Source organism: Rhinolophus ferrumequinum, chromosome 16 (assembly GCF_004115265.2).
Source record: "Rhinolophus ferrumequinum isolate MPI-CBG mRhiFer1 chromosome 16, mRhiFer1_v1.p, whole genome shotgun sequence".
In the NCBI taxonomy this organism is placed as follows: Eukaryota; Metazoa; Chordata; class Mammalia; order Chiroptera; family Rhinolophidae; genus Rhinolophus; species Rhinolophus ferrumequinum.
Window position 1 is genome coordinate 49,306,458 of NC_046299.1, and position 13,944 is coordinate 49,320,401.

Here is a 13,944-nt window from a genome sequence, read left to right on the forward strand (position 1 = left end):
ATGCCTGCCCCATGTGTATCCTGTGTCTCGGGCATCCAGAAAGTGCTTGACGCACAGTAGTTGCCCCGTACATACTTGTGGAGTGAACACACCAGAGAGGATGCATGTTAGCAGACAGCCATGGGTTGGGGCTCAGCAGACCTGGGTTCTTATCCCGGCTCCCCACGGACTCACACCATGACCTTGAACCATCTCTTCACTTTCTTGGGCTTCCTTCTCCTTACAAAGCAGAGGCAGCACCTGCTTCCTTCAGCCAGATCAGCAGAAAACTCAGATTAGCCCAGGGCCACAAAAGCTCTTTGAGAAATATCCTTTCTTGCTTTTTATGCTCATCATTTCACACCTATTTATGTACATATACATTTTTCCTATCTTTCAAGTCTTTCTTTTTCTTATACCCCCCAAAATTGTGTATAACTAACCTGGCTTTTCTCCCAGCCCCCACCCACTGGTTAACAAAAAAAAATTAACTTCAAGTCCAATCCAGTTAAAAGCTTAATCTAATCTGATGATTTAAACAGCCTCTTTTGATGATGTTCTCTCTCCTTGAAATAAAAATTCACTGTTTCTCAGAGAGCCAGCCTTCCCTGCTTCTCCCTGCAGGGCGGTGTCTGGGCAGGTTGGGGGCTAGGAGGGGCATAGAGTCTGGTGCTGGGGTGGGAGGTGGAGCTGGCCCTGGGCTACACGAGCCTGGCATCGGCGGCTGCCCATGACAGACACACCATCCCAGGAGAATCCTGCCCTGGCCCTTGTCTACACCACCCATATTTCCTTCATTCCAGAGGAGGCACTAGAGTCATTCTGAGAGCACAGGAGGCAGCCAGACCTCCCGGGTTCACAGCCGACTGGCCTTAAGCAAGTTGCTCAGCCTCTCTAACCTTGGTGTCCTTATCTGTACATGTGGGATAAGTAAGAAGAACTATCTATAGAGCCGGTGTGTGAATTCAACAAGTTAGCGTATAGGAAACGCTTAGATGAGTACCTAGCACGAATTAAGTACTGAGTGTTTGCTCTGCTGCTGCTGTTTTTCTTCTGTTCTCTTTCCTCGCCCTGGCCCCACCTCCACTGCTAAGTACTGGGGGAAGGAAGCCCAGTGGTGGTTGCTCTGTTTAAACACTGGACAAAGCCAGCAGGAGCGCAGCCCCGTGGCAGGAGGAGGGGTGAGGGGGCTCTCCTCAAGAGCCCTCACGTTCTGTCCTTGAACCTCACAGCAAGACAAAGACAAACAGTGTCTGCTGACCATTTGCTCTGAACGGACACTGCTCCCCGGCACTCCGCCTTCTTCCCTCTGGGGAACCTCACAGCCACGGCTCGGGCAGATCCCGCCTCCTCCCGGTCGTGCAGGTACAGAAGCTGAAACCAGAGCGACTGAGTCACTCTTCCAAGGCCTCACAACTAGTGAGCCAGGAAGGGCAGGACGCAGACCCAGGCCTCCTGACTGCAGAGTGGATAGTCCCACCCACGGAGCTCACCTGCTGCTTCCCTTATGAGCATTCAGCACCCCCAGCCCAGCATGGACCCCCCCGGGGGTCTCTAACCACTTCTGGCGTCCTTGCCCTAGAGTTCCAGTTCATGTCCGTGTGCTGGCCTCGCTGACTGTCATGCTGGCCATCTTCGTGGTGATGACCGTGCTGGTGAAGGTGGACACCTCATCCTGGACCCACGGCTTCTTCGCTGTTACCATCATCTGCATGGCGATCCTCAGTGGCACCTCCATCGTCTTCAACAGCAGTGTCTTTGGCATGACCGGCTCCTTCCCTATGAGGAATTCCCAAGCGCTGATATCAGGTAGGAGCTGGGGTCCAGCCAGCCAGCCAGATCCGTTCACTGGGGGCGTGTGAAGGAGCCAGAGGCGAGCATGTGGCCGCCCTTCCAGGAAAGGAAGGAAGTGCTACGTGTATTTCCATTATCTACCACCGTGTAACAAAGCACCCCAGAACTGAGAGCACTAACAGTTGTTTCTTTCTGCTCACAAATCTGCGATTTGGGCAGGAGTTCATGGAGACAGCTTTCCTTTGCTCCACACAGCGTCAACCGAGATAGCTCACTGGGGACCAGGGGATCTACTTTCTAGATGGCATGCTTGCCTGGCTGGCATGTTGGTGCTGGCTGTTGGCTGGAAGTTCACCCGGGGCTGGGCTGGCCACTGGCTGGAAATGCAGCCAGGGTTCCTCTCCACCTGGATCCTGCCATGGCCATTTGGGTTTCCCCATGGCAGGGTGTCTGGGTTGCAACAGCAAGGGTCCCAAGAGACTCAGGCAGAAGTCTTCCTTTTATGACTTAGCCATTTAGGGTCCCTTCAACCATAGCCATAAGCCCACCTGGGTTCAAGAGGAGAAAACACAGACCCACACATCTCAGTGGGAGAGTCTGACAGTCCTACCTCAGGAAGAGCAGGTGGGAGGGGGGGACAGAGTTATAGCCACTTTGGAAAACATTCTGGCTACGAACAGCCTTTCCTGAAACACATTCTTTTCTCTCCTTCCCTCTTTGTCCCCCTTTCCCTTCTCCTGTCCCCTTCTCTTCATTTTTCCTTTCCCTTACCGTTTTTCCCTTCTTATTTCCTTCTTTCTTCCCTTTTGTCTTGTCTTCCTTTCTAATTTTATAGAAGACCAGCTATGTGCCGGGAATACAAAGGTGAACAACACTCAGCCTCTCAGGAGCTGACAGCCTAGCAAACGCCTCCACTACCCTGAACTTTGGCATTTTATGGGCGTGCTGAGGTGTGACTTGGGCTCAGGCGACACTTTGATGCTGATCCTAAGCCTGTTGTGTAGCCCTTAGCAGTTCTGTTCTTACCCAGGTGTCCCAACAAGATGAAAAGGAGCTGGGTCCATAAGACTCTGCTTTCCCAGGAGACCACCACCCTTTAAAGCAAGACCGCGGGCTCAGCTGCTCTGTTCGGCATCTGCGCCCGTCCCTGTCCGGTATAGGAGTGCTGTGAGCATTTGCCCGCTTGAGAAGAATTTCACAATGAATCTGCTGCGTGCCCATTCATGCACAATGCCAGGTGGTGTGTGGCAGGGATGACAAATACCCCGACAAGTGTGTATTCCCGCTCCCACGCCAGGGCCAGACATCACTAATGGATCTATAGCTTTCCTCCCGAGCCTCTAAATCCTTCTCAACACAGCTCTAGGAGCAGTTACTGTCAACGGATCCGAGTTCAGATGTGACCTCAGCCCTGTCTGCCATTTTTGATAGAAGATTAGGCTTCTGTCTCTATCCTGGGAAACCCTTGGGCCTGAAATAAAAAAAAAAAAAATGGAGCCCCTGCTAAGGTTCCTGTGTGCAATCAGCGTGCCCTCGCAATGCTCCAAGAAGGAAATGGCCACCAAATGCTGGATCTCATCCCTTCTGTCACCCCGGTCTTAGAGAGAAGCTTTTGTCCCCTCATCTCCCTCCATCCTGCTAGAGGCTGTATTTTTCAATGTAACATCAGCCTTGCTGGTTAACTCTTCAGGGGCCAGTGCCCAAACACACCTTTTCTGTTGGCAAAAGGCGGGTCAGGTGCATCTGGCCACCTGTGAATCTTCTAGGGAAGGGGACTCTCTCGTGAACTTTTGAAAAAGTGGTGAAATCCAGTACTCATGTGTCTGTATTAACTGCCCTCGGCCCTCAGCCACTGTTATCACTGTGTGAGGCCCCCCATGGGCACCCATCACCCTGGAAAGTGTGAGGTGTCCCACTCTCCCAGAGGCCCCCGTGCCACCTCCCCAGCCCCCGTTGTTTTCCGTCCAGAGGAGCCCATCTGTGAATTCTGCCTGTGTTGGCATCTGAGAAACAATTCATTCATTTTGTGCGGGTGTTTTTTTAAACCCCTCATTTGCATGTATTTCCATAACTGATGAGATAAAAGTAGGGAGTCATGAAGGATGAGCTCCCGGAGGCCTGGTTTGTTGTTGATGATAATATTGTAAATTCTCTACAAGTTGAGAAGAGAGAGGAAAATCAATAGGCAGTGATGTTAGATCTCTTCCTCGAGGCAGCCGGAGAATGTCTTACCGAGTTTAACCCCAGTTCTTACAAAATGCCCAGGTGGGGATTACAGCTTCTCAGAAGTTGGCAGCCTCTTGGCAGGGTTTACCCTGTTGTTGCTGCTTTGATGTAGGAAGGACAGAAATAGCCAAGGACCTAATTGGGAATCTGACAGGATTTATATGGCACATCTCTGTGCCAGGCACTGTTCTGAGCACTTTACACATAATAATCCTTTTAATCTTCATAACAGCCCGAAGAGGTGAGTATTATTAACATCCCCATTTTACAGATGAGGAAACGGAGGCACAGAGAGATTAAGTAACTTGCTGGAGGTCACACAGCCAGAAGTGGTAGAGCCAGGATTGGATTCAGATGTTCTGGCTCTTGAGTCTGTGTCCTTAATCACTATGCTAACTTATATTTCTTTGCCTTCCCCTCAAATTCCAACCGCTGGCGAATAGAGCTAATATTGACAAGGCTGGGGAGAAAGGCTCATCCATCAGGGCCACGGGCCATTCGCTGCAGAGCCACAGAGCTATCGGGCAGAGTAGGGGTGAGGCAGTGATGGCGGACATCATGGGGGATGAAGGCTGGAACCGTCCCTCTCCCACTTTTGCTCCGTGCATCAACGGGCAGAAAAGTGGTGCCTTCTCAGAGCTATCTAACAAAATAATGACAAAGCACTTCATGCCCACACAGAACAGTTTGCCACTTGCTGTTTGCTGTCAGCCACTTCTTGCTTTCTTGAGAATCGCAATTCGTTCATTCACCCAATCAATCCAGCATAGTCCCCAGACACTATCCTGATACTAATGGTTGTGTCTGTGTGTTCAGCGCTTTTTCCGCTCATTGTCCCACTTCCCCTTAACTACGGTCTCATGTGATGATAGGACAAGGATTAGCCCCATTTTCCAGGCAAATAAATGGAGGCAGAGAGGAGTAAAATGATCTACTCACATGTACAACACATGTAACTGCTGACTCTGGGCCAGCACAAGTTGGCTACCCATGGTTGGAAGCGTTCAACAGAAAAGCAAGACACGTCTCCTCTCCCAAAAGCAGCTGTGTGATTGTGGCAAAAAAGAACTGGCATTTGTTGAAAATTTGCTCACTGCTGGGCCCTTTCCAAATATCGTCCCCATTTTACAGATGAGCAAACTGTGGCTCCAATAAGTCACGTTAGCCCCCAGGTCCCAGTGAGCAAGTGGCAGAGTCAAGGGTCAGACATACATCTGTTTGGCTCTTGGACCCCTGGATCCATTCCTTTGTTAGGAGCAGTGACATGGTCACATGTCAACAGAGAATATTCCATGTACTGAGGCAGTTACGTGCATGTGAGCGTGTATGTGTGAAAGTGTGTGATAGCGTATGTGTGTCAGTATATATGAGTGGGTGTGAGTGGGTATGTGTGTGACTGACATGTATGTGTGAGTGTACATGTATGATAGTGTATTGTGCACGTGATTGTGTGTGTGAGCATGTGTGTGATAGCGTATGTGTGTGTTGTGTGGGGGGGCGTGTGTGTGAGAGTGTGCATGCACACGTGTGTTCACACGTGTGTGACCACAGCTGCCATGAGGTATAAGGTATGTGCTGTGAGCTCCTGGGTGGGTGGCACAGGGACTTTGTCACCGATAAGGACTCTTCAGATCCGATAGCCTGGTTCGGAGGCAGCAGGAGAGCCTGTGCTAGGACGTTCCTTTAGCCTCCTCCCTGGTTTGGTTGGTGGAGGGTTTGAGCCAGGGACACGGGAGAGGAGGAACTCTCTGAGATGTCCCGCCCCTTGAATCTAAAATTTCTGACCCCACCAGAAGGGCAATAAAGAGAGATGGAGGGTCAGGGGTGGGAGGTGAAACCAGGGATCAGGCAAAACTTTGGAGGCCATTTGCCACCTCTGATAGCAGCCTCTTCAAAGCCCCTCAGAGAGAACCCGGGCCAGGGACACGAAAACCGATACCCTCTTAGAGGGCTCATGGCAGCAGAACCCGTCCACGTTTGCCAAGGCTCCAGGACCCTGTGAGAACTGCAGCTTTTTTCTCAGCAGGGAGAATTTTTGTCTTGGTTCTGTTAAACCCGAGCAGAGAGGGGGCGGGCCTGAGACACAGGGAAGATGGTCCCACCCCTGACCTTTGCCGTGGTGTCCTATTTTCTCCGCAGGAGGAGCCATGGGTGGCACCATCAGTGCTGTGGCCTCCCTGGTGGACCTGGTGTTGGCCAGTGACGTGACAGACAGTGCCCTGGCCTTCTTCCTGACTGCAGACGTCTTCCTTGGACTCTGTGTTGGGCTCTACCTGCTGCTGTCCCGGCTGGAGTACGCTAGGTGAGACCCCGCCTCTGGCTCTCTCGGTTTATTCTTGTTTTATGTGTGGTTACCTCTTTATATTACTTAGTGGCATTCTTCTGTCATCTAATTAGATAGTATGTTTATTTCCTTGTTTACTGCCCATCTCCTCACTGGAGAGTGAGCTCCCCGAGGGCAGAAGTTATGTGGATTTTGTTCACTGCTGTATCCTGGTGCCTTAAACTGCCTGGTTCATAGTAGTTGCTCAATGCATCGGCCAAAGATTTTTGGGAGGCTGGCTTTGTGCTGGACCCCCAAGCAACTGGAGTCCGCAGATTTTCGGACAAGGAGGACAGGTGGTGGTAGTGGGACCTGAGGAATATGAATAATGAATTAATAGCTCCAGTCCCTGAGCACTTCCGCTGTGCTTACATTGTGCTCCAACTACCTTCCTGGGTCTTTGCTCATTTAATGCTCACGACTGTTCCTCGGAGGTGGTAGCGCTGTGATTTGTGACGATTGTTACCACTCACATTGAGGAAACCTGGCACAGAGAGGCTGAGTGGCTTGCCTGGGTCCCACAGCCTGCTGGCAGTAGCATGGGATTCAAACCCGCCTCCCAACCTGTTTTTTCAACCAAGGTCTCTCAGGCCCTCTCCCCACCCTGTGAGACCTCTTTTCCTGCCTTCGTCTCTCTCTTGCTTTCTCTGTCTCATTTCTTTTTCTTTCTTGCTTCCTGTTACTCTTTTGAAAACAACCCTTGACTTTTCCTTGCATTTTGTTCTCGGTGCATTTTCATATCCATTATGCTATTGGATGTAAGAAAGGCAGGAGTTATTTTCTCCATTTTGTAGGTGAAGAAACTGAGATGGAGCAGGCCAGGTGATTGGTCTGTGGTCCCACAGTGTGCGGGCCAGCAGAGCTGGGGAGGGGCGGGTCCTGGCTCGGCCCTTCTCCATAGGAACCCATTTAGGATGCTGGCGCTGAGCTAAGCCGCTCACGTATACATTTTGTTTGTTTGTTATCCATGACACCCGTGCACAGTTGTTACTGTATTTTCCCATTTTACGGATGAGGAAACTGAGGCTTTGGAGAGTTAACAGACATGCTCAGGTTGCCCCCCTGGTGAGTTGCAGGCAGGGATTTGAATCCGGAGCTGTCCCCAGAGCTGCACCCTTTCCAGTGCATCACGTTGCACCCCTAGCTTGTGACTGTCCTCATCGGTCATTCCCCCTGGCACCTTGTCCCGGTGAGAGAATCACCTTGCTAATCAGCAAAACCCCAGTTCTACCAGGGCAGGTTACTTTCCCCAGTTAGAGGATTGTTACAACTTCAGCTAGCCTCAGCGGCCTCAGGAGGATAAAAGGGGCCTGAGTGACTTGAAACTGTGTACCCCAGTATCCCAGGCAGCTACAGACCCATGAGCTTGTCCATCCCCTCCGCTGCCCCTTCAGGGCCACCATCAGAGATTGCCCGGTTATGCTCCATGACAATGCCCCTGTGAATCCCGGGGGGCGAGGGGGTCTGGCTGGTTCACTGTGCCCCCAGCACCCCATACATTGCCTGGCTCCTTGTCGCTGTTGATTGAGTTATTCTTGAGTCACTTAATGAACAGAAGGCAGGAGGTTCCCGCCACTTCTGCTGTCTCTCCGGGTCCTGTTTCAGAGTGCTTCGAATGGGTCTGTTTCCAGTGGGGTGGCCAGCCTTCTGTTTGCCTGGGACTGAAGGCGTTCCCAGGACAAGGGGCTTTCAGTGCTAAAACCAGGACAGTCACAGGCAAACCAGGACAGTTGGTCCTCCTGGATTCCAGTTTCACTTGAACAAACCAAAATCCTTCCCAGCTGAGCACGTGAGACAGAGAACACCCAGAGCTATGCTGTCTGTGGAAGCTTCTATTTCTTTGCTGATTAATACTTTGGTGAAGACTGGGGTTTATAGAAACTCAGTTGAGCATGGAGCTTTAGAGAGAGCTGTGCTCTTGGGGCTGCGCTGAGTAAATCTTACCTAAAAGGGAACCCACAGGTGCTGCACCAGGACGGCTGGGCTAGGCTGCCTGTTCCCTCTGGGGGAACTGGGCCTCATGCAGTGTTGGAAGCTGGTAACCATAGTAGGGTGAGATGAGACAGTGAGACTTGGAAGAACTTGTGAGGAAGAGCTTTGGCCAGAGGAACTTGGTGGGGAGCTTCCTGAGAGCAGACTGAAGGCAAGGACTCGACACTGAGTAGAGGGGGAAGTAAGAATATTTCTTTCTTTAAATAGCGATTGTGAAACAAGACGGGGTTCACAAGGCCGAAGCACCCTGCTCAGCGTCACGTGGAAATGTGATTCTGGGGAGGAATCTTCCCACCAATCCGCTGGTTATCTGTAGGCTTTTAGGATGGGAGGTCAGGCAGGAATCTCAAAAGCTCATGGTTGCAGGACCCTTCCATTTTACCGAGGAGGAAACTGAGGCCAAAAGGAGGGCGTACTTGACCTAAGGTCACACTGAGAGGCAGAAGCAGGACTCAGAAAGCAGAACCCAGCCATTACCAAGCTGCTGTTCTCTTACCCTCAGCCCACACCAAGCCTTCCATTGGAGGGATCTTACTACAGTTAGCCCATGTCTCCTGGTTTTCAGACACCCAAGGCCCAGGGAGGTTGAGTGACTCAGGCAGGGTCACACAGCAAGGCATAGTGACCCAAGCCTTTTCTACCTTGGTCAGAGTAGCAAAAATTGAAAAGATTGATAATATTCCGTATTGAGGATATGGAGGGAAAGACGCTTATAGGCTTCTCAGTTCTTTCAATAATTATGTTTTGAAGGGCTCTATGCCTGGGGATTTAACTGGAAACAGCCAAACATGGTTCTTGCCCCAGGGAGCTGTCCTCTATTAAAGGAGACAGATGACCAACCAGTAAACTAACACAATGATTATAAATTGTGGTCAGTTTTTTTTTCCTTTTTTTTATTAGTTTCAAGTATATAAAACACTGTAATAGTTAGACATTTACCATTTATATCCCTCACACAGTGATAAACCCCCTCCCCCCATCTACTACCCCTCTGACATCGCATACAGCCGTTACATTTCCACTGTCTCTAGTCCTAATGCTGTACTCCACTTCTTGTAACTATATATATATATATATATATATATATATATATATATACACATACACATACATATATATATATATATATATATATATATATATATAAAATTATAGTTGACATTCATTATTGTTCAGGTTCAGCTTCAGCTTCAGGTGTACAGATCAGGCATCTACATCGTCCCTGAGGTGGTCTCCCTAATAAGACAAGTGCCCATCGGATACCCTATAAAATCTTTACAACATTATTGATTACCTTCCCCAAACTGACTTTCGTATCCCCGTGGCCATCTTGTGGTTACCGATTGTGCTTTCTAATCCCCCACCTTCCCCCTTATCCCCACCCCCTCCCATCTAGCAACCCTCAGTTTTTTCTCTATGTCTCTGAGGCTGTTTGTGATTAGTTCGTTCATTTATTCTTTTCTTTAGATTCCACATATAAGTGAGATCATATGGTATTTGTCTTTCTCTATCTGACTTATTTCACTTAACATAATGTTCCCTAGGTCCATCCATGTTGTTGCAAATGGTAAGATTTCTTTCTTCTTTATGGCTGCGTAATACTCCATTGTGTAAATGTACCACCGTTTCTTAATGCAGTCGTCTACCGGTGGGCATTTCGGTTGTTTCCATGTCTTGGCTATTGTGTATAGTGCTGCAATAAACATAGGAGTGCATAAAGATTTTTGAGTTAGAGTTTTGGATTTCTCTGGATAGACACCTAGGAGTGGAATTGCTGGGTCATAAGGGAGTTCCATTTTCAGGTTTTTGAGATGCCTCCATATTGATTTCCATAGTGGCTGCACCAATCTGCAATCCCGTGGTCAGAAATAAACAGGTGCTCTCACAGAGATTAAAAGCACAGGTTACTTTAGTTATGGTGGGTGGGTCATATAGAGTAGAGATAAATTACTCCTTCTGTTTGGAGAGCAATTCATTAATTAATATCTATCAAAATTTTAAAGGTACAAATCTTTAGATCCAGCAGTTCCTCTCCTAGAAATTACCCTACTGAAATACTAGTCTGTGTGTGCAAGCATTTATGTATAGGGATATTCATTGCACCTTTATTTGGAGTAGAGAAAAACAGAGCTAACCCAAATGTCTGTCGGTAGGGGAGTAGTTAAATTGTATGTCCATACCGTAAAATGCTATGCAGCAGTGCAACAGAGAGACAGAGCCCTGCATCCCGTATGAAAGGATGGCTACATGATATTTTTGAGACAATTATGTGTATGCATTTATATATAATAGTTATGCATGTATTTAGGCGATTATATGATGTATTTATAATTTATGAATTTAGAAATTATACTGTTACAGAAACTTTTACAATAGTATATATGTTTGATGCCATTTTTGCTTAAGAAATGTAAGTGGGGGTAGGGGTGTGAGTGGGGTGTTTGCATGTGCATGGAACAATATACACCAGATTTTTCACCATCGGCACATCTAAGGAGTGAGACCAGAGGAGAGAGTTCTCGTTCTACATCATTTCTCTTCCGTATTCTTTGGATTCATTGCATCAAGCACGTGTTACTTCTATAATTTTAAAAATTTGTCTTTTAAAATGCTATTTTATGTCCACCACTCCTCTCCCCCAAACAAAACAAACAGACTGGAACCCATGCTCGCCATACAGTAGTCAGAGCTGGTTTTCTCGGTCCCTGCTCAGGGCACGGCCACCATCACTGAACAACAGGTTGGAGTGCAGCCTTTTAGGCAGCACCAGAACAGGCAGGCCAGGGACTGTGCTGTCCTCCCTCTGGCAGCCTGCTGCACATGTCACCTAAGGGCATCGGGGGGCTGCGGGCCATCAGGGGCGTGGGCTTCACATGCTGGGACTAAAAGTCCCCTCCCTTGTCCCTGGAAATCCCAACTTTTCTTTCTGGGGCCCTCTGACTACAAGCCCTCTCCTTCTGCAGGTACTACATGACACCTGTTTGGCCAGCCCATGTGTTTTCTGGTGAAGAGGAGACGCCTCAGGACTCTCTCAGAACCCCTTTGGTGGTCCCTGGGTCCAGCGACTCCGCGACGCCACCCCTCCGCCCCATCCTGAAGAAGACGGCCGGCCTGGGCTTCTGCATCATCTATCTCTTCTTCATCACCAGCATCATCTTCCCCGCCATCTCCACCAACATCGAGTCTCTTGACAAGGGCTCAGGCTCACTGTGGTCGACCAAGTTTTTCGTCCCCCTCACTGCCTTCCTCCTGTTCAACTTTGCCGACCTGTGTGGCCGGCAGATCACAGCCTGGATCCAGGTGCCCGGGCCCAGAAGTAAAGTGCTCCCCGGGCTGGTCCTGCTCCGGACTGGCTTTGTCCCCCTCTTCGTGTTCTGCAACTACCAGCCCCGAGTCTACCTGCAGACGGTGGTCTTCCTGTCCGATGTCTACCCCATGCTGTTCAGCTCCCTCCTGGGGCTCAGCAACGGCTACCTCAGCACCCTGGCCCTCATCTATGGGCCCAAGATTGTGCCCAGGGAGCTGGCTGAGGCCACGGGAGTGGTGATGTCCTTTTACATGTGCTTGGGCTTAGTACTTGGCTCGGCCTGCTCAGCCCTGCTCGTGCACCTCATCTAGAAGGGCCGATGGCAAGAGTGTCAGAGCTGCGCCATGGTTGGGAGCATGGTAAGATGGGCAGGATGTGCCAGGAGGGCTAGCATGGGGCTCGGTGCAAAGAGCAGAGCACACCTGGGCTTCTTCTCTCCCCGGGAAGCTGGTGACCCGGGCCGTCCCCATGCGAGGAAGAGACATTCCAGATACTTTAACAGAACACTCCTAAGACTTGTGAAGACCAAAAGACATCTGAATAAGACACAGTTCCGCAGTCACAAAGTGGGGTATCACTTTCCTCACTGATGGTTACATCCCACCTTCCTTTATAGCCCCTTGGGGCCTGTGTTGCCAGTATTCGACTCAGTTAAGAGGTGAGTGCCAAAACACGCCTTTGCCTTCCAGCTGACAGCAAGACGTGAGAATGCTCAGCTCTCCCTGACCAGAGGGGTCTCCCTGGAATGGAAGGCCCGCTGGGATGACCAGTCCTCAGGCCCAAGCCTGTGCAGACCCCTGCGTTCTGTGGGTGAGAGAGCGCCTATCCATCAGACTGGGAACCCCAGAAAGACGAGCCTTCCAGGAAACCTTTATTCCCTAAACTCGGCCTCCAGAGAGGCTCCCTGTACGTCAGGGCTGGGTCTTGTAACGTCGACGTTTACATCGTGGGCATTGGTTCAGTGGTGTAATAAACACCTGGGTATATAATGAAGTGTCTGTAGTAGGGTCTTGGCAGGACGGAGCGTACTCAAAATGGGTCACTGGAGGGTATTTGAAGAGTGGGTGTAGGAACCCTCAGGGGTTATGTATTATATCCCAGAACTGGTAATCGGCCATTCCACCCCGGCCCCTTTGAGGGCGGAGGCCGGGGCCCAGCCTGCCTGCTGTGACCTGCGGGAGGTAAATGCCCTCCTCTCTCCCTTCCATCTCCTCCCAGTCCCGGTGAGCCGAGCACAGCCACGGAGCAGGCGGAGAGGCTGAAGAGTGGACGGAGGGGCAGAAAGTACCCGTCCTGCCCAGGGCCTCCTCCAGGGTGGGCACACCGGCCCCTCCACTTTCATAGGTTTATTTGTTACTAACACCAGTGGAACTCCAAAGGTTCAGTCAGCAGAATTCGGTGTTTCTTTGTCCTGGTTTGTTCTGGGTAGTTGTGCATTTTGAAGCTGTTGTTTCAAAAGGTAACCCTCAGGTGCTGCCGTTCTCCCCCTCCCCCATTCTTAATCGCCTGACATGAGCAAGTCCTTTCTTTTTCTTCCTGTTCCACAAGTCGTCTGCAAGCCTGTTTCTTGGGGTAGCAGGCTGGCTTGGGAATCAGAGAAAGAAAGGAACTAGAGCAGACCAGGAGTTCTTTCCCAAGAGTCATGCAGAAAGAACAGAGCTTGCCCTCAAAAGGTGGCAGCGCTGAGAACCATAAATCAACTCGCTTCTTCTCTGAAGTACCCTGGCTCCATGGTGTCCTGCAGACGGCTGGCATGGTGTCCTGGGACGCCGTCGGTTAGGCACCCAATGGCAGCAGCTTACGTTCCCTACCATTGCAGGCTGGTGGACACTCTTTCTCTTTGGCCAGAGAATTGACGAGGACACCCTTGAAAGATTTCTTGAAACTTGATACCTAAAAAAAGAAATGAAAAACATCTTAAAGCAAATTCTTCCCTCTCCTTTCCCTTGCAGGAGCCTGAAACCTCCCCCCCCCCACCCCCCTCGGGTTTTGCACTGCCTTCAATGCTGTTGATCATTTGGGGCATCCATCTGGCTGGTAACTCATTTCAATCTCAGGTGTTTTACAAATGGGCGGCATGTCTGCTTTAAAGTAAACAGCAATCTCTGAGCTCGGACACGGGACCACCCTGGAGCTAACGGAGACGGAATACTGGGGGTCTTGCATGCTCAGTTAAAGAGGGACAGCTTTCAGAAGTAGAGGAGGTGTCCCTGTTAGTGAAATGATCTGAAATTATGGCTGAGCGAAGGGGGGAGAGGGTGGCCAGCTGTGATGGTGCAGCTCTGCAGGGGGTTAGAGGACAGACTACCTCAGTGCAAGCCTA

General features: G+C 50.1%; 1 protein-coding gene across 3 annotated transcripts in view; it reads left to right on the plus strand.

The window, feature by feature from the left end:
* Nucleotides 1-13,590, plus strand: part of SLC29A3 (solute carrier family 29 member 3) — a 43,673-nt gene extending 30,083 nt beyond the window's left edge. Inside the window, exons 4-7 of one of the 3 annotated variants that reach the window (XR_004425363.1) lie at nt 1,562-1,788; nt 6,139-6,301; nt 11,278-12,279; nt 13,574-13,590. Coding sequence is in view for 2 of the 3 variants with exons in the window: in XM_033131287.1 (XP_032987178.1) it covers nt 1,562-1,788; nt 2,609-2,637; nt 6,139-6,301; nt 11,278-11,932 (1,074 nt within the window). In the remaining variant the exon portion in view is untranslated. Of the gene's footprint in view, nt 1-1,561; nt 1,789-2,608; nt 2,638-6,138; nt 6,302-11,277; nt 12,402-13,573 lie in introns of those variants that run through there. The other 2 variants (XM_033131287.1, XM_033131286.1) reach the window with 2 other exon arrangements.
* Nucleotides 13,591-13,944: the final 354 nt, after the last annotated feature.